The sequence below is a fragment of the Caenorhabditis briggsae genome (assembly GCF_000004555.2).
Source record: "Caenorhabditis briggsae complete genome, chrI, whole genome shotgun sequence".
Classification (NCBI taxonomy): domain Eukaryota; kingdom Metazoa; phylum Nematoda; class Chromadorea; order Rhabditida; family Rhabditidae; genus Caenorhabditis; species Caenorhabditis briggsae.
In genome coordinates, this window is record NC_013489.2 from 9,368,950 (window position 1) to 9,390,246 (window position 21,297).

Consider the following 21,297-nt stretch of genomic DNA (forward strand, 5'->3'; position numbering starts at 1 on the left):
TAGGTTGAGCTCGGACACGGTTTCAGCTGCTTTTCTGGCGAACTTATCGATGTGCAGCGTACACAAATTGACGAATCTCCTCTCGTTACGATTCACGTCCCAATTCGAAATTTGGATTTCAAATCTTGCCGATCGAGACAGCTTTCGCGGCAAAATTTCAAACGTTTCCTGTTGGGACCTTGCGAGCTCGCAAGGCTATTGCGCCTTTAAAGCGGATACGGTATTAGTTTTTTTTTGTTTTCAGAACATGAACTTTGTTTTAATACATCAATAATAAGTAGTTTTGAGTGTTCTAACCTTAAACATCAATAAAAATTCAATAATTAAGTTCCGAAGTTGTCGAGTTCGGATCCGGAGAAGAGCGGAACATGGATTGGGTTCAATGCAACAACTGTGGATCCAAGCCTAACCCCGTAAAGGTGTATCTGACAGCGTGTTTTCATATCCTTTGCCAGAGCTGTGTAGAAAAAGGTAGTTTCTCAGTTAATTGTTTTAAATTATTTCATTTTGTTCAGCCAAAGATGCTCAATGTCATGTGTGTAAAAAACCACTTCAAACGGACGAGATTTGCAAAACCTTACGCCCAGATCTGATGGTAACATATTCAAAACAAATCGAATTATAAATGTATATTCAGGAATTGTTCAAAGATCCTCGGCAACTCGCAGCAGACCTAGTAAATGAGTTAAAACAAATCGCAACATTTCAAGCAAAACAGAGAGAAATTTATATGAAGTTCAAAAATATTGAGGTGAGATATAATTCTGCAGTCAAACAATCAACAATTCCAATTGACAGATAAAAAAAGAAAATGAAAAGTTCAAGGTGATGCGGACCAAACAGTTAAAAATGGAGCAAGAAGTGGAGAAACGGAAAAAGGCGTTCGGAGAGAATAACGCAGTATTGAAAGCAGCAAAGGAAGAGAAAAAGAGATTGACTTTGAGGTTAACCCAGTTACGGTCTGAAATGCCGAATCCGCAATTGCAAGCAGTTCACTCTAAGACTCGAACAGAACCACTCGTCTCAAAATCGGCACGAGTAGCCCCTCCACTTGCGAATCGTAGAAGAAGTCATGAATTTCCTATGAACATACTGGATCAATCAACATCAAAGATTGCTACGAGTACCCCAATTTGTAATGTGAGTTGGGCTTTCCAAATATACAGTAACTTGTAATACCTGTTTCATACATTTTCGATCATGTTTTAATCATTCCTTCTTTCAGATCGATCATAACCGACGTGACTATATGACAAGAATGTTCGGTAACGGACTTGAACATCCTTCCCCTATTCCCCGACAATGAGCAGCTAATTTGACTTGTGTCCCATAGTTGTAATTTCTTTTTTTTTTCGTTTTATTATTCATCACCAAAGTTTTATTGCATTCCGTGAATATTGTTTCAAAACCTCATTTGTTTTCCTCCCCGTATTCTCACGCACTCTTTCGTCTTGTAATATCGCATTCAATGAACGAGATTTTATTGATTTTCTACTGTCTAATTGGCGCGCAGCACAAATTTTTATTGAGCGCGTCTCGTCGCCCCGCCTTCTGCGCAACTTTTCATCTGTCCGTCACTGTATTTATGTAACATCCGTTCACTGTTGCCGAAAATGTCGCTTTGTGAAACTCCAACACAATCCGTGTCGCCGTCACATCGTTTCAAACCATCTCTTGCTTGTATCGCAGAAGAAGAGCCGCGGATAGTTTCTGTCAGAAGAATCAATGTGCCTGGTGGAGCTACAAAATCTTTTCAAGTGGAGATTCCTGTGTACGACGTAAACATTTACCATCCAGAACCACCCAAGGAGAAAATGTCAGACAGTTGCCAGAGGTTGCTGATTCAAATGGAGAAGTATATTAAGGATCAAACAAATTCTGCAAAATACAAAGAAATGGTGAGCTATTTTATTTACGAAACACGAATGACGAGTTAATTCATTTTTTCAGGCTCAACACCTTCGTCACGAAATCGCTCTGAAACAAGCCGAATCCAGAAGACTTTCGGTAATTATTTAAAATCTAATATTCATAATCGTTAATTCTCTAACTAATTACATAAATCTCAATTGGTGAAGCGGCATTTTCTTGGCATTCCATATACATTTTAAAGCTTTTAAGCTTTTAAGAGTAATATATATTAATTCTTTGCAGAGACCAACTTTCACAAATCGAGATTGGTACTGGTACTCCGAAGAAACAAAAAATTTCGTAGATGAGCCGATTCGTAATAATTATAAACCGATGAAGGAGTGGTGCGCAAAACAGGAGTCAGAAGATGAGTCGACGATGTCATCCTCCTCTGAAAGCACAATGGACGAATTCGATTTGAATGCAGACTTCTGAATCAAACCCAACTACAATTTTACTATGATAATCTCTCACTTGTTATTCTCTTCTCTCCATCCGCTGGTTTTTAAAAGTGTCATAAATAAAACTACTTCAATTTTTTTCCTTAAACGTTCCGATCCTAGTACATAATGAAAGGTTGGGTGTTGAACCAACCGGAAACACAAAGCGACGGCTGGGACAAATGGACAAATAGGCAGGTGGACCCAAACTAAAAACTGCCATTATTTTCAAGTCCTTTGCCTTTTCTTTTCATTCTTGTTCATTCTCCAACTGATGCTTTCTCTATTCCTACAACAAGTTATATGGCTGTCGATAAGTTTGGTAGCTCAAGAAACAGGTGATGCCGATGGTTTTTTGGTAAGTGTGATTTCTTGGGATTGAGATGTGAACCAACGTTGCAGAACGAACCTTTACAATGCAATTATTGCGTACATTCAAGAAAGAACAAAGATGTTTCGGAAGGTGTGAAACATGAACCAGATTGTATGAACCACTTGAAGTTCCTATCAAGACCAGATTTGAGAAGAACATGTACTCCATCAGAAAAATACTGTGTGGTGAGGAGCATTTTTATTTTGGATTTTATTCTGGTACAAAAAAAAAGGTTCTTCGGAAGAGAAACGCCGGTGGCCGTGGGTGGAAGGCCCACCAACTACCGTAACCTAAAAATACCGTAAAAACTGTAATATAACGCCACCTGTATTAGAAGACCCCTCTAATATAACGCCACCCTCATGAGATGATTGGAGTTAGCAAAAAAAAGTTTTTATGTTTTATTAACAGAGTAGCAGTGAAATTTAGAAATTCGCACAATTATTTTCATTTTAGTACCCTGTTAATCATGTAATAAATCAATTTTTGTTACCTCGCATCATCTCAAAACATCCCTCCGAAAAATAGAACGCCATGGCGCTATATTACATGTTTTACGGTATGTTGATTTTCCAGATTAATTTTCACGTATGTCACCGTTTTTCCTCGAGTTTCCAGTTATTTTTCCGCAAACAACAAGGAAATTTTTTTGATAGTAAATAGACCACGGCCACCGGTGTTTCTCTTCCACAGCTCGATTTTTTGTACCAGAATAATAATTTTCTTTTCTTTTTGATATTCTAGATTTCAAACAAATATCTTATTGATTTCGATATCGAAAGATTCAAATTCTATTGTGCTTCATTTACATCAATTTCCAGACAACAGTAACTAATCTGAATGGTTTTTTCATTGAAGTCGAACGAGACTGTGCAGAAAGTTGTGAGCAAGGATGTGAGCAACACGGATACGGATTATTTCATACAGAATGCACTCGTTGTTGTCGAGAACCTTTATGTAACGAATTCGACGGAAAACACTTTTATGAACCGCTTGCAGCTTTTCGAAGTCAACAATTGTTTTTAATTATACTTGTTGTTGTAGTCTCGTTTTAAATGATTTCATAAAGAAAGTTCTACTAATTCGGGGTACAGTTGAAATCACACTTGTAAACCGGGCATTGTCATAGTTTGGACCAAATAAATTGAATAAGATAGAACTCGATGAGTACTACAAAATGATACTATTTGGAAAACTGTATCTTTTTCATGAAGAAATTTACAGACGAAACGAGCCAAAAAAAAACGAGCCCGGCCCGGACCGGATCAGCTACATTTTGGCTTATAACTTTGTTCATAGACAACATACAGTTTTTCAAATAGTATCATTTTGTGATACTCGCCAACTTTTGTCTCATCTGATTTAGAAGATTCAAAAATCCTATTGGTTCAGAAAAATATTCATTCAGATTATTACAGGGACAGCGAAGGCCCGCCCGGGTTTACAAGCATAGTTGGGATAGGATTATGATTTTTTCGAAAAATCAAAGTTCTTTTGTTTTTCCCTTTCCATGATATCATACCACATAAAAAAGTGTTGTGTGTCTATTCTTGAATTTATTGTTGTGAAACAGATCATAGTTGTCTTTTGAGGTCTTCATTTTTACGTTCATGCGATTGATATGTGTTTTGTTGTTTGAATATTCAAATTCCCCCAATAGTTCCCCTTTTTCGATTGCATTCAATACATGTTCCATAGAAAAATTCTATTCATTTTGAACATTTGTTTTTTTTTCGGAAAAAAGTGAGCCATAACAACAGATTCTCAAAAACAAAAGAGAGAATTCCGAGGCAAAAGACAGAGCCATCTATGGCCATAGTTTCAACGGACATCCTGTTGTCGCGTGTTGCCACGTCATTTAGCTATTCAGCCGACAGAAATGAAGGGCTGTACATTCCCAATTTGTTCTCATTTTTGCTTCTTCCAAAAAAGACTTTTTTGTGTCGTCAACGACCCCACGAAATATATTCGTCTTCTCTGCTCTTCCCCCTTCCTGGCCCATAAAATATTAACTGCAAAAATATAGTAGTTGAGAAAAAAAAACATAGAACAAGTAGAAAGAGTACAGAGAAAAAAGTACAATAAAAATTGGGTTAGAACAGAATGTGGTTAACAAGAATCTTATTCCTGGTAAAGTTAGTGTTGACGTAATTTTTTTACTCAAGTTGAAATAAAAAATATTTCACCTGGAAAAATTAATTTTAGAATTGCTAAATTAAGATCTAAATTTCTTATTTTTTGTGAATCTGCCTAGTTTTTCTGCTAGAGCGAAAAATATATTCAAAAACAATGTTTTTGTTTGTAATTCCTCACCGTGTGTGGTTTTAGTAATCGCTTAGATTCTTCCAGATTTGTCCGGGATTTGCCTTTCTCGTAGGATTTTCCCACACCAGTCTTTTCTCCACTGAATCAGCATTAAAAATTGTGTGTGTTCCATTCTTCATCTGAACCGATTTATCAATTCTTCATTTCACACATTTTTTCATAACCTCTATTTTCTAGAATACTGTATTTCATTATTCTCTAGCTCAAACCAAACACCAAAAGTAAGAAAAAAGAAAAGAAAATTAGTCCATATTCATGGTGTGGCTCAATGTCTTTTCTTTTACTAACAAGGAGTGCTTCGCATCAGGGAGAGCTCCTCTCCGAAAGTAATTTGATCTTCGTTTTCCTTCCCCTTTTTTCTCTTCTTCATACGCCTTCTTCTTCTTCGTTTTCAGGCGATTGGTTGGAGAAGAAAACGAAGAGAAAAGGCGAGAAATCATAGCCTAAAATCTCGATCCTTTTCTCACTTTCCCTTTATTTTCTCAACACTTTTTCTTCTTAAAACTATTCAGGGATTAGGCTCTGTTCGTTTAATTTTTGTCTTCATTTTTGAATAATGCGGGAAATCGAAATTTCATATTTAGATTTGGAATGTTCAGAAGCTGACCATGCCTTTGTAGCCAGCTGATTTAGCTGCTGAAAACGATACGAAAATAGTTCTAGGCATAAGAAACACAGAAAAATGAGAAGAATTTTTTTGACAGAAGCCGAAAGTGAGAGTGTCAGAGCTAATTGGTGCCGTCCTTCTTTCTCATTTTTCTCACTTTCTTACTTTTAGCCTTCCTAGCAGACATAACTTTTTTTTATATTTTCCGGACAAACTCATAAACTAAATATAAGTTCGGGAGAAGCTTAGTTTTTTTGCTTTTGCCAGACGAAAAAGAAGCGGCGGGCCGTCGACGGACCGTCGACGGACCATCGTCGGTACGCGATTCGACTGCCTAGATCTACTTTTCTCTTTTCGGTAGTCCCCCTCTACCTCTGTGGTATAACTCTAAAGTTAATAAGTTGTGAAACCTATTCATATTTAAAAAAAAACATTTCTCATAAAATAATCTAGATTTTAATATTTTTTTCATTGAATGTGTGATTATAGGAAACACCAAATAAACAAACGGGAAAACAACAAAAATGAAATAAGACGAGGGAAATGAGTAATTATAAAAGAGAAAGAGAGCTCTCATTCTCTCTCTCTCTCTCTCTCTCTCTCTCACTTACCAACAAACCTTTTTCGCTTTTCGTGAGAAATTTCTTCTAGTCACGAGAACTTTCATATTGGATATGAAAGTGAAAAAAATATGAAAGTGATCAAGAGAATAAGAATCCAAGAAACATTTTTGGGCCTCAAATGTATTTGTTATTAAGAATAGAGAAATGAGTATTTTGAGTTTATTTCTATATAGCCGGTTTTTTAAAGCATACCGTAAAACCAGTAATAGAAGGGTCACCAAACTTTTAACTTTTACCCCATTTTTATCGGCTCTTGTTAAAGATATCAAAAAGATGTCAACTGATGAATTGTTAATCATAATATCAAAAATTTTTTATAAGTTGACACATTTTTGATATCTTGCATAAGAATTGAGATAATTAAGTTCAAACTTGACAATGTGGGACCTTTCTAGTTTTCAGTTTCGTTAAAAATTCCGTTTCCATTCTGCAGCCCTTATATATATATATATAATTATAACCTTATTTTTTAAAGAATAATCCGAATGAATCGCAGTAAAAGTGTGGGTCGAAGAGATGCAAAGCCACGGGGTGAACGTCGACAAAACAAGGTTACTGTAGCTGTTCTGGGAGCTGAACGAGTCAGTTTCGTGCTTTCTAATCCCTATTTTACAATTATTTGAAGGTTGGCAAATCAGCAATGGTCTCTCAGTTTCTTTGGCACAAGTTTGTGGAAGATTATCGTCCGACTGTCGAGGAATTTAATTGGATTGAATATGAGATTGAAGAAGGACGAGTTCTCATGGTTCAGGTGATCCTTACAATCATTATATTTTTTCATCGCCTTGTTTAAATTCAGATAATTGATTCAAGTGGGTCTCGTGATTTTATTGGAATGAAAAACTTGTATATTGGAACAGCAGATGCTTTTCTGGTGAGTTATTTCCGTTTGTAGCGTAAATTACACATTGGGAATTGCAGGTGGTTTTTGCATCTGATGACGCATCTTCTCTAGATGAAGCGCTCACGACAGTCAACGATATACACGCAAGAAGAGGGAAAGATGTAATGATTTTGTATTAATCCATATATATATATATATATATATATATTCAACATCCCAATTTCAGGTTCCAATACTTCTTGTCGCCAACAAAACAGACCAACCATGTCTTTCTCGCCTAACCTCAAAATCAGATATGAAATGTTGTGCATTGAATGAAGAAGAAGTCAGAGCTTGCTTTCACGAAATATTACTCAGAACAAGACCCAATTTAAATATTCAAGGGTTTGAATTGAGAAAAAGACGGTTAGTTTTTAAAATTTATATAAAAAGAAATAAAAATCAAAGTTCCAGTCAATCGATGCCGTCGAGTCGTGGGTACAGTGGTGTAGAACCAAAGGATATCGAGAAAATCAAGACCGACCGAAAACATCAAAAAGATCATTGCATTATCAGTTAACTTGTATTTTTCAATGAACGTATTTTTTTTATAAACTGAAAATTTCGGACTTTTTATAAACGAATCATGATTGTCTGTTATCGGAACATTAACCGCGACTCATTAGTGCTTAGGGAAGGTTGAAAAATGGGGTTGGAGTTTCGGGTCGAGACCTATATCATTCGAAAGCTGAGAACACGTCCTTTCCTAATCCGTTTTCCAATTTTGCTGAGAAGGCATCAGTTTCGAGAAAAATAGGTTTCAAATTTATGTCAAAAAGGCTGAACATTTTCACGTGGCCTCTGGATTTTCAATTGATTTCTTCGATTCCAAAAGGAATTTTGGATCGCGTGAATACGAAATATATTGACCCAATTTAAAACAATAAAAAAGTCGATCGGATGGTTTAGTGGTTGATGGTGGGATTTTGATGAGAATGGTCTGGGGTTCGATTCCTTCTGCTCGAAATCATTTTTTGCTTTTTAAACCAGATTTTTAGGTACCCATTTTGAGCTCCAAAATGGTTTTTGGTCAGAATTTTAAAACTTTCGCCGGATTTTGAACTATGAGAAGGAGAAATCATCAATTTTTTCCGAACTTATTTTTTTTCGAAATTTTCGAAGTTTTTAGTGGTCAGTCCCATGCGAAATTTTCGATGAAAAATTTTTTGGTCGAAAATTTTCAATTTTTGTTTGAAATGAACTTCTGTGAGTTTTAATTATGATGGGTGTCTAAAAATCTATTATAACGGGTACCTAAAAATCTGGTTAAAAAAAACAAAAAATGATTTCGAGCAGAAGGAATCGAACCCCAGACCTTCCTCATCCCAATCCTACCATCAACCACTGAACAACCCGATCGACATTTTTTTATTGTTTCAAATTGGTTCATATACTTCGAGTTCACGCGATTCAAAATTCCTATTGAAATCGAAGAAATCAATTGAAAATCCAGAGGTCACGTGAAAATGTTCAGCCTTTTAAATTTGAGACCTATTTTTCTCGAAACTGATGCCTCCTCAGCAAAATTGGTAAACAGATTAGGAAAGGACGTGTTCTCAGCTTTCGTATGATATAGATCTCGACCCGAAACTCCAACCCCATTTTTCAACCTTCCCTAAAAAAGTACCAGTTAGAAAAAGTTAGAAAAGTTAGAAAAGTACCGTAAAACCTGTAATAGAGGTTTTACATCAAATTATTACTTTGGTACAAAAAAATTGGAAGTGTGGAAGTTAAAAGGCGCTGGATGTGCCGAAAATCTCACAACGACAACTACCGTAACCCAAAAATATGTTTTTTTTTGGATTTATCTTCTCCATTTTCGTGCGTTTTAGGCCCCCAATTTTTTCACTATCAAAAATTTTTATTTTCTCATTTGGACAAGAAAATAAATCCGGATAGAAAATATTTTTGGGTTAAGGTAGTTGTCATCGTTGGACCTTCGGCCTCAGGAGTTTCTCTTGTACAGCTCCGAGCACTTGTGGCAGAATAATACGTGACCTTTCCTAAAAATCTCGTGGAATCCTGATACCATCCATCACCTGCCGCCTCGCGACGCCTTCCAGCTAATCAAGTTTGATTTTTCAACTGAATAATGAAACTTGCCGGCTACTCCACATGTCTTCTCATCATCGCAATTTTTGCCTCAGCTCATTCTAAGGTAACACTCTAAAAAGCTTTTACGATTTTGAACTATTCGGATTAAGGATGTGGCATATGACTTGACCAACAAAAATCAATTCACCTTCTATTTTCGGGAGCAATGGAAGACGATGTTCAACACTCCACAACCAGTTGCTAATCCAGCAAAGTGGTTCTAGCAGTCTTTTCAAAACTGAAAATTCTCAATTTTCAGACAAAATATCATTGAACTTCTGGCAGATGAAGTCTACTTTCAACCTTGCTACACTGTTGCTCGTAGATCTGGAAGACGTTATTTCACGGATCGTTTATGGGGAATGATGCATGCATTGAATCAGTGTGACGTGGAATCTACAGTACTCCTTCCGGCTGACCCTACCAACAAAAGACCGGATGCTGTATTTGAGATGGAGTTCATTCAAACCGCCACTTATACCAGTTATACTAAAAAGCTCCATAAAATTTCGATGGAGATGAAAGCAAGACAAACTGATGCGAACTCTCCATTCCGCATTTATAGAATTACGGAAACATGTTCGAATCAGTAAACTTTTCTGTTGAACTACTTGTGTATAATAATTGGGTGAATGAAGTATTTTTTGTATGGTTATGTTTTTGAGAAGCATTTTTTAAATCTTTTTTAAATACAAAATAATTGCTTCGAGTGTTTTTGCTTAGTTTGGTATAGTCAGGAATTCGGACTTTCGACTTCTTCAAAAATTTCACTTTCTGACAACTCTGATAGTGACCGAAACCATTTTAACCTTTTTTTTTACCAAAGTCCTCAATTAGCTCAGATCGCCGTGCCCTTGAAACCTTCCAATTCCTGAAAAAATGTTCTTAATAAAAAGTTCCAACACTTGAACAATTCCTCATTGACAATGTGTGATGCAAGTCTTAACCACAGAATTTGGGGATGGCGAGCAATTGTATGAAATACACAGGTAAAATGCGAACGGATCCGTTACGGACGCTCAGCGTTCGCGCGCGGTTGAAATAGGAACCGCATACGGACCGCACGCGACCCGTTTTCAGAAAACCACAGCACATTATTTCGTATTTCTACATATTCTATCCGTTTGCGAACTCCGTATCCGATCCGATTGCGAATGATAAACAAACGGATCCGTTCGCGAACTTAAACTTTTGTCTGATTGGCGAACGGATCCGTTTGTCCATCATTCGCAATAGGATCGGATACGGAGTTCGCGAACGGACAGAATACGGAGGAATACGGAATAATGTGCTGTGGTTTTCTGAAAACGGGTCGCGTGCGGTCCGTATGCGGTTCCTATTTCAACCGCGCGCGAACGCTGAGCGTCCGTAACGGATTGTTCGCGAATCACCTGTGTAGTTATTTTCTTCTATGAGAAATAAAAAAGAAACTTCCAGAGTCATTTCTTCGCTGCTGCTGGTATTCGAGCTGGTCTAGCTTTCCTGTATCTGCTAGCTTTGTTTGATTAGTAAGTTTCTAGGTCACAGGTTTTCAAGTACATATTTTTTAACTTTCAGCGTTGGCCTTCCAGAAGAAGAGGCAGAAAAATGTCGAGAAACTTTTTGGGACGAATTCATGAATGGATTTTTGATTCATGTAGAATTCAAAACACTTTTCAGTTATCAATATTGCTTTTTAGTTCATTTTATCTGGATTCATTCTCTCTTGGATTCTTTGTCCCAGCCGATGTTGGTATGGATTTCTTTCCGCTGCACAGGTGTAGCAATTTGATGAATGTTTTGATAAGACAAAAACCAAAATTTCAGATACTCTACGCTATGTATTATATACCGGTGACTACAATAATATTCAAAGACTATATATCTGCTCAAGATGAAAATACTCATGAGTATTTCAAAAGTAATATCAACTATCAAGACAAATTTGAAATTCGATTTTTCAGTCGGAATGTTTGGATACTTCGCTCATAGATATTTATCCGCACTTTCATCATTTTACATTGGTTTCTTCTTGATGAGAATTAGGTTTATAAATCAATCTATCATTTAAAAGACATTTCGAGATTTCAGTTGCGTTTCTCCTCAAAAGCAAACGGACTTGTACGTCGTTCATGTTTCCCATGAAAAAACAGACGATGATTCTTCGAGTAGTTCGACCAAAAAAACCGAAGAATCGGAAAGCTCAAAGGAAAGCAATGCATGAAGTTTTTTTTGTTTTTTAACTCGATGTTCTTTTTAAATTCTTATAATATCAATGAATTGGGGTTTTAGAATTTTGTGGTTTTTTTTCAGTGGTCATAATTATAGTTTTGATATTTCGCCCTTCGTGACGTTATCAGTGATATCGCCCACGAAAAACCCCATCCATTTTCGCAGTACAAGCGAATGGTAAGATTAAAAAACCTATTTTGAAGGCTTCAAAACGAATCAATAGGGTTTTTTAATATAACACATTCTGAAAATTCTGAAAATACGAAACATTCTAAAATATAGTTTTTTTTTAAAATTAAGTTTTGGAATTTTTCGAATTTCAGAAAGTATTTTATCAGAAAAAAAAACATATTTGAACCTTCCAAAACTGTTCCATTCGTCTGTATTAAGTATCACAATGGCGAAAAGTTCCGGAGCCGTAGTTTCAGGTAAGAAATTAATTTTGTTCATCTATTTAAAATTTCTTCAATCAAATTATTGTCGAATTAAAAAAAGTGGGATCTGGAAAATTTCGCGGGCGGCTTCCCGGTCAATTTTCGAGGCCTTGCTTCAAAATCACTACAGTAGTAAACAAAACTTATTTCTTTGAATTCTGTGGGATTTTCTGTACGAAATTTAGATTTCTTGGTATGGAAATGATCGCTAGCATCTCTAGAATCTGATTTTCATAGAAAAACCAAACTTAATTGCGAAAGTAGCTCGAACGAGGCGAAACTCTGAAATATTACGTTTTTGCCGCACTTTTTCGTAGATCAAAGAAAGCTACGCCTTTCAAATTCTCAGATCCCACTTTTTTAATTCGACAATATATTATAACTTTGTTATCAAAAACATTTATTACGAGTTTTTCAAGTAAACGAAAATAAGAAAAAGTTCAACAAAAGATCCTAGTCTGCTCCTGTTCCAGTTCCAGTTTGATCTCCTGTTTCCGTAGTTTTCTTCATCTCTTCTTCATTATCATTTTTCTTTTTCTCACTTCCATCTGTCTTCTTAACTTCTTCCCTGTTTCCCTCTTTTTCATGTTCATCTGGTCCTGTTTCATCCACGTCTTCTTCAACATCTTCTCGTCGTTTTACTGAAAATCGACGGTGGACACGAGGAGCAGGCTCTGGAGACTTGTAAAGAAAACTGAAATGAAAGTAATGAAGTCTTCAACTCAATTAAAGGCTCAAATAATGACCTCAAGTTAGCAGAAACAAATGAGCAGTACAGAAGTGTGGAGACAACAGCAAGCATGCAAAATGTAACTGCACTGATTTGAACTGAAACTGTTTTAGTCAGAAAAATTTAAAGCTTGAAAAAAGTTTCCTATTTGAATTAGAAAACAAAGATATATTTAGAACTATCCAAATTACCTTTTGCGAAATATACAAGCACTTCTTCGTTAGTAAATGGAGATCCTGGTGGTAAAACTACCTGAACATCATTGAGTAGGAATGGAGGCCACACGTATTTCAGTTTCAAGTAGAACAGAACATAAGCATCGTAACAGAGAATTATGACAGCTAGACCAAACTGAAGTTTTTTACAAAATTGGGAAGTAAAAGAGCGGAAACCCACACTGAGAAGTGTAGATAAAGCATAGAATGGAGTATAATTGAAGCAAGACATAAACCCACTGATGAATGACAAGACAATGAACTAAAACTTTTGAATGTTATGTTTGAATCGTGCGAAAATCATACAGGAATAAGAGCGAAACCACCTAGCGCTTACATTATCAAATCTTCCTTCGTTTTCTTCACATCCTCGGGTGGAACAGGCATTCCGAATAGATCAGACGGACAAGTAAAACTACAAAAAAGGGCAATTGGTCAAGTAAAAACGATTTCAACTGACTATGTATAAACAGAGGCGATCGTAAGAGCGAAAGCCAGAAGAAAATGGAGATTGGAGATGATGAGGAAGTGTATCTGAAGTTAAATTAATTTAGGCCTGATACATAAAACTAAAAAAAAAAATTACGCTCGCTTTGAGACACAATACTTTAGTGGTTAGATCAACTTTCATGCCGATTTCGCGGTTTCTGTTTGATATCCGTCCAAACTGAATCAATGTTGTCATGATGACATTTGTCCTAGTGACTTGTATCTGACATGTCCTCGCGGACAATGCTGGGATGGTTCACCAAGTTCTACTTTTGTTCTGCGTCTGTCAACATGAAGCATGTTGACCTTCTAAGGTGTCTACGAAACATGGGGGAGCAGAAGTTTTCTTATCCGTTCGGAAGATTTTTCGATCGATGTTGGAAATCAAACATTCCACTTTCATGGGAGAAATAGAGTAGCCTTACTTTCTCAAAATAATTTTTGACCCCCGTAGTTGATCGTCCGGAAATGGTCTAACACACATCTGAATTGTTTTCAAGGCCATCAACTTTTATGACAAAAAAATAACCACCTGGTGTGTTTTCTAGACAATTTTAATATGGTGGCCTAGCTTTTGCAAGTTGAGTTTTTTCCCCCTAGTGTTGAACAAGGTGCGGAGATTTCTATAGATATATACGGGACTTCGTTTGTCTCTCTAGGCAAAACTTTTTCCGATCCTAAATTGGAGATTGGAGAAGACCCAGAAGAGTACAAAGACATAGAAAAAGAGGAAAATGTATCACAAAATGCTAAGTCGGAGAATATTAAACATCTAGAAAATCCTAAAACTCAGGAAATAATCGAAAAGGAAAAGGATTACTGTAGAGAAAAAATAATCGAAAATGAAAAGAATTACTGTAGAGAAAAATATTGGAAAATGGGAAGGATTAATGTAAAGAGAACTAATCAAACATGAAAAAGATTATTGTTGGGAAGGGGGTACGACGAATTCGAACGCTTCGAAAATCGAACAGACCTAAAATCGAACATGTGTCAAAACAGAACAAGAGCAGAATCGAACTGTGCGAAATTCGAACTGTGTCGGAGTCGAACTGTCCCTAATTGGAACGCTGTTAGCCATGGGGCGCACTTGCATTATTTTTGTTTTCTCATTTTTTCCCCGCAAATTTTTATTTTTTCCTTTAAAAAAATATTTTTGTTGTTTTTGTTTCCAATAAAACTGATTCGTATATATTTTTTAAGTTTTCTCAAGAAAAAAGTCAAATTTAATTTAAGGAAAAATGCAAGCGCGCCCCATGGCTAACAGCGTTCCAATTAGGGACAGTTCGACTCCGACACAGTTCGAATTTCGCGCAGTTCGATTCTGCTCTTGTTCTGTTTTGACACGTGTTCGATTTTAGGTCTGTTCGATTTTGGAAGCGTTCGAATTCGTCGTACCCCCGTTGGGAAACAAGATACCAAAACTGGAAGGGTTACTGTAAGGATAAAAAGTCGAAAATGAAAAGGATTACTGTAGAGAAAACTGTTTGGAAATGAAAAGGATTGCTGTAGGGGAAAATATTGGAAAATTAAAAGGATTACTGTAGGGAAAAAAATTTAAAAATGGAAAATTTTAGAGAGGACTAAGTGAATTCAGAAGGAATTGTAGAGTTTGTTGTGGTTCTCATTATTACTTGAATCCTATGATCTAACCTAAATGATAACAAAAATATATACATTAACTGTTTGGTTTAATAAATTGTTGATTTGTAATAAGAAAGAAACTTCAAAACCGGCACTCTTCTAGAATCACGGAACGAAAAAAAATCACGGAAAAAAAACCCGGAACAAAAAATCACGGAACGAAAAAAAATCACGGAACGGAAATTAAAATCACGGAACGAAAAATAAAATCACGGAACGAAAATTTTGGGTAATCCAAAAATTGCTAGGACCTTCATTCAAGTACTATCCTGAAATTTAACCTTGACATTACATTTTTTTGCTCAGTATCCAAAATGACAAATGTGGTATATTGAGTCCAAATGTGGTATATTGAGTCCTTAAGGTACACTAGTTGACAGTGTACATGATTAATAGGTTACACCTTTCCCAGATGTTCTGAGGATCATGGGACATATGAGAGTTAGGTTAGAGGCTGCAACGAGCAGAGTTATCAAACTTCCCGTCGTTTTTTGGGTGTCCAACATGAAGGAAACATGATGGTTCAGCCTAAGCCTATAATTGAGGAAATCTTTTCTAATTCAAAATTAGTCTTCTTGGAACAAAATATTGGTCCGGAATAAGAATAGTCTTGGGCCTAATTGAGTAGAAATCGTGGCATGAAATTTCTCGCCTCGGATTTCTCATTTTTCAAAAATTGGATGATATTTTTGGATTGAGGAAGCTTTCTTCAATCACAGGCTTAGGCTGAAACGCCATGTTTCTTTTATCTGGAACACCCTTAAATGTCAGCAAGCTCAATAACTGCTTGATGTAGCTTTAAACTAAATTTTCAGATGTTCTACAGGTCCTATGTAACCTGTTAACTAGCGTAGCTCGCGGAGCGATTGATTTTTCATAACTTTTCCAGAACTTATTTATTTGACACTGAAACGGATGTGATATGTTTTGTGTGATACTGGATGGTGTTTATCTCAAACTTCGTTTTATTTTAACTTTTGTAGTACTATAGATTATTTATTCTTAGTCATCGAGTGATATAAATTATTAGATCATTCAATACTGATTCGGCTTTCTGATATTATTTCATTATCATCGTCGTCGCTTTCAGCCTCAAAATCGTAAATATCACGACCGGCGCCAGCACGTTGACAACATCTGGAATCATATTGAAAATGATTTTAGAAAATGAGAATTCTTACCCCAAGCAGACAAGTAGAACAATGCAATAAATGGCACAGATGATGTAAACGGCAGTGTTCACAGGGACAATGTATAAGATATCTTAAAAATACATTTAACAGAAAATTATATTTGAAAATCCAAAATTTTTGAAACCGTACTCCATCATGCCTTTTCAGTTTTCGAAAACGGTACCATCGGTACCATCAAACTTCAAACAAGGCAGAAAAACTCACACAACTCAAAGGAATTGATGAAATCCAATGAATTTCCCGGTGTTATCGAATAAGACATATTTTTAAATTTCGATGCAATATGATGAGGCATATGCAGGCGCACCCGACGAGAGAACTGGCCAAGCGATACCAATCAAGAGTAGAAGTTTGGGATTGAATTTGATGATCGCGATCAAAAATAAGGCAGAAAGAAACTGAAAGTGAGCAGTTATCATATTTCAATCATATCAGAACCTGTTTATCCTTTTCGTGTACTTTTCTAAAAAAATAGAAACTGGAAAAAAATGTTGAGAAAAAACGGACTCAATGAATGGGATCCATTTATCGAGCTGCCAATATGTAACAGTCCAGCGAAAACAAGAGACGCGAGGAAGAAAATTATCCCGAGAACAATTGCATGAATCTGTTAAGACTTGTATGGTCCAGACCATTGATTTCAAGGAACTCACCTTCCCAGGACAGCACATCACTTTCTTATCCATGTCAGCTTTTTCACAAGCACCCATTTTTTCTGTTCGTTTTGAAGGATCACTTTTTTAAACTGATTCATAAACTGATTCGAGTTTTGGACAAGGTTATTGACCAATTGGAGAGAGTGTGGCTTTTTTTTTTCTGTTTACTTTTTTACGCCAATCACCTCAATATTTTTGATTTACTGTCCTAGTTTTTAATGGAGGAGGAGAAAAGATTTTCGGAGTTTTTTAAGAGTTAGTGTATGCATTCTGACGTAACGGTGTACAGTGTTTAGTGCTCACACTATTATCGTGCCACTTTTATAAGGTCTTTGGAGGGCCCTTTTATTACAGTGGCCTGTCTATTATTCCGGCCATTTTTGCCAAAACTCTTCATTGAAAAATTTGGTGAATCCCGTTCCAAATTCATGAAAGTTTATAAATTTCACCAAAATTGATCAAGTTTTGATTTTTTTTCATGACCCACTGCCCTTATCAACCATGGTGTCTTAATCTAAATGACGTGGGCATCATGTTTCCTTTCGAATTGCCAAAATCTTTAACTGGACAACAATATTTTCTTCAAGAGTAAATATGAAAACCTTACTAATCTTCTTTTCTATGCTTATCGTTACTATCTCTTACAATACACAAAATAGTTTGACAAGTAGAGAGAATGAGATTCGATTGGGCTCATGTGGAAATCCATCGGGTATGCTGAATTCTTTGGAAAATTCTGAAAAAGTTAAATTTTAGGAGAGTCGTTGTGGTTGGCTGCCGTTTATAAAAAAGACGGATACGATCAAGTGAATGCTGAGAGGGAGAGAAAAAAACCAATAAAGACTTCAAAGGCTACTGATTTAACAAAAACGACATTTGAAACAACGGAAATGACTACTGATATGACGACAGATTGGACGACGGATGTATCTTCGAATGAAACGAACATAACCGAAATCACTGAACCACTATCGAACATTGAGACGACATCTCCATTAACGACTGTCGCTGTGACACGTTAGTTCTCCAAAATGTTTTGTTTAAAAGTTAGGAACTACTGAATTTACATGAATTTATTTTTCAGCAGCACCGGACAAAACAAACGCAGTATTCGTGTCTCAAAAGCACCTATTATTGACATCTTCTTGGTTCCTTGAGTATAGGTGAGACAAGACTTGAAAAATGTGTTCTTTGTTACAATTGTACTTTTAAATCTGTTGGTATTTACCAGAGATGTCAGGAATGACTTGATGTGAGAAACATAATCCTAAAGACGGAATCTGGACGAACAAAAAGTTCACTGAATCCGGAAAACGGAGCACGCCGTCAGGAATTCGATCATCTTCAGTGTGTAGGAAAAGTCTAAAAGTACAGCTGGTGCTTTTATTGCATCGTTTGTAGCAAAACTAAAAGATGGAAATTATATTTTATTTTGAAAATTCGGGATAAAACATTTTGCATTAAACCCGGAATTCGGAATTCGGAACTTTCTTGAAATCCAGACAAAATTTTATTTCTCGGAATTCGAAATACGGAATCCGAAATGAAAAAAGCGCGGAATCACGAATCTGGACATCTGTGGTATTTACTGGGTTTAGGAGATGCTCAAATTGCAGATATAAATGATTTCTGACCCTTTTTGAAGATTTTTGAAAGTTTATGTAATTTTTAATAGCCAATAACACTAACGTCTAAAGTGAGTCTACACAGAATTTGTTTTATATTGTTATTCCAGGGATAAAGAAGCGAGCTGGTACTGGAAATACAATAAAACTCGAATAGACGACTCGTTTTGTAAAAAAGACAACAAAGCTAGTTTCCGTGCACCATCAGTCTATAATTATGTAATGGACTATCATAACGATTGGAGGAAAGTTAAAGAAGTAGAATTAAAGAAAAATGGAAAATAAATAGAAAATCGAGATTTTCAGATTATATTCCTCCGATTCTGCGAGTTCCGGAAAGATCCGAGGGGATTCCTTGCAATGGTCGTGGTTGAAAAATCTGGATTTCCGGTGCCGATAATTTGTTTTCCGAAAGGTTAGAGATAGGGAAATAAAAGAAAGGGAAAGGAAATTGAAATATTTTTCAGCATTGGACAAAAATCAAAACTCTCGGATGGATTTTTTCAAACAGACTGGAACGGAGATAGCGGAGAAAGTAGGCGATGTGAGTATTTGTTTACCTTCTTAAAAATAAAAAAGGCTTTCCAGACAATAAAATGTGATGCTGGTGGTATTGCGCATTTCTATTCACTTGGTACAGAATGTAGTTCAAAACGAAGAGGAGCTCCAATGGTGATTGTAGATTCGTTTAGAATTCAGAGATTGGTTGGAGTGGTTGCCAAAGGTACTGTAGATCCACATTCATAAAAATCTACGTTTATAAAAAAGATTTTCAGAAAACAAAGAAGAGCACCCGTATTATCATATTGTTCAAGAATACATGAATGAAATGTGTACTTTGATGGGACTATGTAGAAGAGAAACTGAACAAATTGTTCATGTGCCTGGAGAAAATGATGAAAACATCAGAAATATAATAGATGACGATTACGCGGAACAAGTCGAGGAGCCACTACCACTTGAATATAATGGACAGGCAGAACAAAATATGGTTCTTGGAATTTTCAGTTTCATCTTTATGTTTTCGTAATAAAGGAAGTTTTGAAATAGGAAAAGGGTTAATGTAGGAAAAAAATTATATAGTGGGAAATATTTGAATATGAGAAAGGTTACTATAGGGAAAAAACATTCGAAAATGGGAAGCGGAACTGTAGGGGAAAGTATTTTAAAATGAAAAGAATTAATGTAGTAAAAAACATCAGAAAATTGAAAGGAATACTATATGGGAAAAATATTCGAAAAGTTAAGGATTACAGTAGGGGAAAATTTTCAGAAATCAAAAAGATTACTGTAAGGGAAATAAATGTTGTATCTTTTTTAGAGCACGTCTAGTTTTTCTAAAATTTGAGAACCACATTCGTGACAAAATACTGATTTGATTTCGAGATTGGACAACACTCCGTTCCCCTGCTCGTTCTTATTTAAAAGAATTTTCGATGAAACTCCGGTTACATGTAGTTCTCGTTCTTCTGATTCATGGCTATTGGTATGAACTGAGTTACAAAGAAAATAGGAAAAGACTTGAAGAGTGTGGAAAGAATTTCCTTCGTGGGTTTCTCTTTAAATATAACTTCGAAAGTATACTTTTTTCAGCAAAGCCGGACAAAAAAGAAGCCGAAATATCACACAGCCTGAATGATTGGATCGTGAAAGTTCGAACAAAAAGTAGGTTGCATCAAATTGAACATGCTTAAAAAAACGCAGAGCAAAAAACAAAAATTCCTCCGACAACTGGCAGCTTCATTTCATCTAGGCATATCATAACATCTGCTCAATCCATTTTGACAAGTGGCAAAAAATGGCGTTATAATGGAGAAGATGCCTCTGGAAATTGTTCGCATCCGGAACTGTAAGCCTAGCTTGTATGTTAATGACTAGTTTCGTATTCTCAGAGATCTGGAAGTTCCGAAAGAAATCGTGAACCATATCGAAATTTTTCGGGGAGACTGTGAAAATGGATGGCAATGTGAGCCACCACTAAGAGCTCAAAAGGTTCGCTCACTTTTAAAAACAAATTCTGGCGAATCTGGTGAATTGTAGGCTGTCATTCTTAATTTTTGTGATCAAGACGACCAATTCGATCGAATGTTTCGAATAATGCTCATTGAAGTCAAAGAGTTCGAAACTTCAAGCTTCGCATGTATTTCAAATGGTTTTTTTTATTTCTTAAACCTAAAAGGAAATTCAATTATTTTCAGATACAACAAAACTCCAAATGAAGGAATTAGTAAATACTTATGGATTTGATGATGAACGACTTGTATACAGGCTACTTGAGGTATTTTTAGTATACCTGACAACAAATTTGAAAGTTATTTCTAGGTTACGAACATTGGAAAAGGTTACATCTTGACATCAAAATACTACGTGTATGGAGATCGAGGAGGACCAATGGTAGTAGACAGAAATGAAAGAGGAACCATTGTTGGAATCGGAGCATCTAGTCAGTTTTTTTAAGTGGTTCAATTCAGTCTCTGTTTTTTTTCAGCTGGATGGTCTGACAATAGTGGGAATACTTGGTTTTTTGAACTGAGCCACCATTTTGAAAATATTTGTAATGTTACTGGTATTTGTGAAGGAAATCCAGTCAATACTACAATGGATCCAGCCAATATTAAAACAACTGAAATGGAATCTACAGTATATTTTAAACGAAAATAAATATTAGATTTTTAATAAAATATTTTTTTAATATGATCAAGTATGATCTTTTAATGATTTTAAATTATTTCCAATCCATAGTTGGGTCATTGATTGTTAATATCAACTCGATGAACGAACCTCAGAAATTCTAGACGTGTTCTTATTGTTCTTAGGAGCTTCGCTTTTGGTTGTCCACATATT

General features: G+C 35.9%; 7 protein-coding genes across 7 annotated transcripts; 5 read left to right on the forward strand and 2 right to left on the reverse strand.

The window, feature by feature from the left end:
• Positions 1 to 368: 368 nt before the first annotated feature.
• Positions 369 to 1,306, forward strand: CBG12534 (the record flags this gene model as incomplete). Its single annotated transcript, XM_002640012.1, has 5 exons — positions 369 to 471; positions 516 to 595; positions 638 to 751; positions 799 to 1,140; positions 1,226 to 1,306. The coding sequence occupies 5 exons, from the start codon at positions 369 to 371 to the stop codon at positions 1,304 to 1,306; spliced, it is 720 nt and encodes a 239-aa protein (XP_002640058.1).
• A 307-nt stretch (positions 1,307 to 1,613) lies between these two features.
• CBG12535 lies at positions 1,614 to 2,346 on the forward strand (the record flags this gene model as incomplete). The annotated part of the gene is made up of 3 exons (XM_002640013.1): positions 1,614 to 1,898; positions 1,951 to 2,007; positions 2,155 to 2,346. The coding sequence occupies 3 exons, from the start codon at positions 1,614 to 1,616 to the stop codon at positions 2,344 to 2,346; spliced, it is 534 nt and encodes a 177-aa protein (XP_002640059.1).
• Positions 2,347 to 2,625: 279 nt separating this feature from the next.
• On the forward strand, positions 2,626 to 3,750 carry CBG25345 (the record flags this gene model as incomplete). Its single annotated transcript, XM_045239938.1, has 3 exons — positions 2,626 to 2,709; positions 2,754 to 2,909; positions 3,583 to 3,750. The coding sequence occupies 3 exons, from the start codon at positions 2,626 to 2,628 to the stop codon at positions 3,748 to 3,750; spliced, it is 408 nt and encodes a 135-aa protein (XP_045099300.1).
• A 3,014-nt stretch (positions 3,751 to 6,764) lies between these two features.
• On the forward strand, positions 6,765 to 9,816 carry CBG12536 (the record flags this gene model as incomplete). The annotated part of the gene is made up of 6 exons (XM_002640014.1): positions 6,765 to 6,860; positions 6,905 to 7,030; positions 7,079 to 7,153; positions 7,201 to 7,284; positions 7,350 to 7,528; positions 9,516 to 9,816. Coding segments are annotated over 6 exons (861 nt in total), but the record flags the coding sequence as incomplete, so codon positions are not given.
• A 2,723-nt stretch (positions 9,817 to 12,539) lies between these two features.
• CBG25346 lies at positions 12,540 to 13,078 on the reverse strand (the record flags this gene model as incomplete). The annotated part of the gene is made up of 3 exons (XM_045239949.1): positions 12,540 to 12,595; positions 12,823 to 12,982; positions 13,028 to 13,078. 3 exons carry the CDS (start codon positions 13,076 to 13,078, stop codon positions 12,540 to 12,542), a joined length of 267 nt encoding a protein of 88 aa, XP_045099301.1.
• Positions 13,079 to 16,010: 2,932 nt separating this feature from the next.
• On the reverse strand, positions 16,011 to 16,882 carry CBG25347 (the record flags this gene model as incomplete). Its single annotated transcript, XM_045239959.1, has 4 exons — positions 16,011 to 16,116; positions 16,161 to 16,242; positions 16,480 to 16,570; positions 16,826 to 16,882. 4 exons carry the CDS (start codon positions 16,880 to 16,882, stop codon positions 16,011 to 16,013), a joined length of 336 nt encoding a protein of 111 aa, XP_045099302.1.
• Positions 16,883 to 17,449: 567 nt separating this feature from the next.
• On the forward strand, positions 17,450 to 21,114 carry CBG12539 (the record flags this gene model as incomplete). The annotated part of the gene is made up of 13 exons (XM_045239963.1): positions 17,450 to 17,540; positions 17,585 to 17,845; positions 17,913 to 17,991; positions 18,564 to 18,711; positions 18,760 to 18,868; positions 18,921 to 18,997; positions 19,042 to 19,177; positions 19,230 to 19,479; positions 20,346 to 20,445; positions 20,494 to 20,605; positions 20,652 to 20,731; positions 20,776 to 20,896; positions 20,942 to 21,114. 13 exons carry the CDS (start codon positions 17,450 to 17,452, stop codon positions 21,112 to 21,114), a joined length of 1,737 nt encoding a protein of 578 aa, XP_045094900.1.
• Positions 21,115 to 21,297: the final 183 nt, after the last annotated feature.